This window comes from Arachis ipaensis, chromosome B09, assembly GCF_000816755.2.
Source record: "Arachis ipaensis cultivar K30076 chromosome B09, Araip1.1, whole genome shotgun sequence".
Classification (NCBI taxonomy): Eukaryota; Viridiplantae; Streptophyta; class Magnoliopsida; order Fabales; family Fabaceae; genus Arachis; species Arachis ipaensis.
Window position 1 is genome coordinate 18,781,968 of NC_029793.2, and position 1,745 is coordinate 18,783,712.

Consider the following 1,745-nt stretch of genomic DNA (forward strand, 5'->3'; position numbering starts at 1 on the left):
ATCAGAAGGATTTTTTTCTATTATAAAATAAAAAAATTACTTATTTCCAAATGCAAGTTTACGGAGAAGAAACCACTTTCCTTCAAAAATCACCCCATAGTTCATCAATAAACACAAGAAAACTAGAATTAGTAAATGATTTTCCTCTAAAGCTATTGCCAAAGATATCAGCCATTGTATATATAACATATTAACATTTACCTGCTCTCCCATCGGTATCGCGAGGCGGCAATCGCACGTGCTACTTCCCAACACGCAATGCACGCGCCACCGTGCATTGACGGTTACAAACGCCGTGTCCAAGCTACAATCGACCTCCATGGTGACTCCTAGAAGCTGCAGCGGTATTAGCGCCGGCGGGTCACACTTCCCGTGCACGTACGGTTGGTAGCTCCGGATGTCCGGGTTATCCACCGTATCCGGATCCGATATCACGGCGTAGCACATCGGCGCCGTCGGTAGGTATTCCTCCGGCGATCTCGACATCGCCGGTACCGGCGCCGAACCTTGGCCGTAGTATATGCGCCTGGAGAGCCTGAGTCCGAAATCAACGGAGCTGGAGAACTGGTTGGCCATGACCGCCGCCGATGATGCCGGAGATGAATTTCCGGCGAGTGCTTTTAGAAAGAAGATTAGAGAGAGAAGAAGAAGATTGGAGAATTTTGGAAGGATGTGGAATGACGCATTAATAGGAAGATGAAAGTGAAGGGTTTTGAATAACAGTTGATGAAGAAAGCGGAAGAAAAAGATGAGAAAAGTGAGCAAGAGGAAGAGGTAGCTCGAAATAGGCCCAACCTGTTAGAACCTCAAAGTCCTTGCGACTTTACCTCTACTAATTTAAGTCACATTTACATAAATCAAGAAATTATTTTTAAGGGTCCCAATTCTCAAATACAAAATACATCTCCATTTCAATAATTTCTCCCATTATATTGATGATATAATATAATTTATGTCTACATAAGTACATATACATTTTATTGTTTTAAATAAACAATTATTTAAGAGTAAAATCATTAACTCTTTTACTCTTTAGTCTTTACTCATATTGTGTACATAATTAGTCCACATTTGTTAATTCGTTAACGCTTGTTTGAAAAGTTTTAAAAGTAAAATCATTAACTCTTTAGTCTTTACTCATATTGTGTATATAATTAGTCTATATTGGTTAAATTTAAATTTTTTAAAGTTTGAATTTCACTTTAAAGAGTAAAGTGTGATTTCTCATCATTGATTTTATAGGTGGGACCAATAATAAATATGAAAGAGAAACTATTCAATGGTAGAAGATCACACTTTACTTTCTAAAGTGAAATTCAAACTTTAGAGGATCCAAATCCACATTGGTTAATTCATTAAGGCCCGTTTAAAAAATTTTAAAAGTAATTTTTTTGAATTTTTGATTTATGAAAAATAGTAATATTAATATTTAGTGTAATTTTTAAAATTAAATTGCAGCTTTTTAAAAAGCTATTTAGGAACTTATAAAAAAGTTTTAAAAAGGGTTAACTACAATTTTGGTCCTTAAGATAGGGGCTGGAAATTTTTTTCGTCCTCGACCTTTTTTTCGCTACAAAATGGTCTCAAAGGTTTCACTTTTTTTAAAATCGTCCTTCGAACGAAACTGCCCTTCCCCCTGCTTTCCCAAAATACAGAAACAGAAGCATAATGCAGAAGCAAAAAGCAGAAGTAGTGAAATAACAACAACAACGAGAAGAACAACACCAACAATAACAATGAATGAT

General features: G+C 36.0%; 1 protein-coding gene across 1 annotated transcript in view; it reads right to left on the bottom strand.

Moving 5' to 3' along the window:
* LOC107618379 overlaps nt 1-847 on the bottom strand; it is a 17,903-nt gene extending 17,056 nt beyond the window's left edge. Inside the window, exon 1 of the mRNA XM_016320425.2 lies at nt 202-847. Within this exon, the coding sequence (XP_016175911.1) occupies nt 202-576 (375 nt within the window). The 5' untranslated portion in view covers nt 577-847. The remainder of the gene's footprint in view (nt 1-201) is intronic.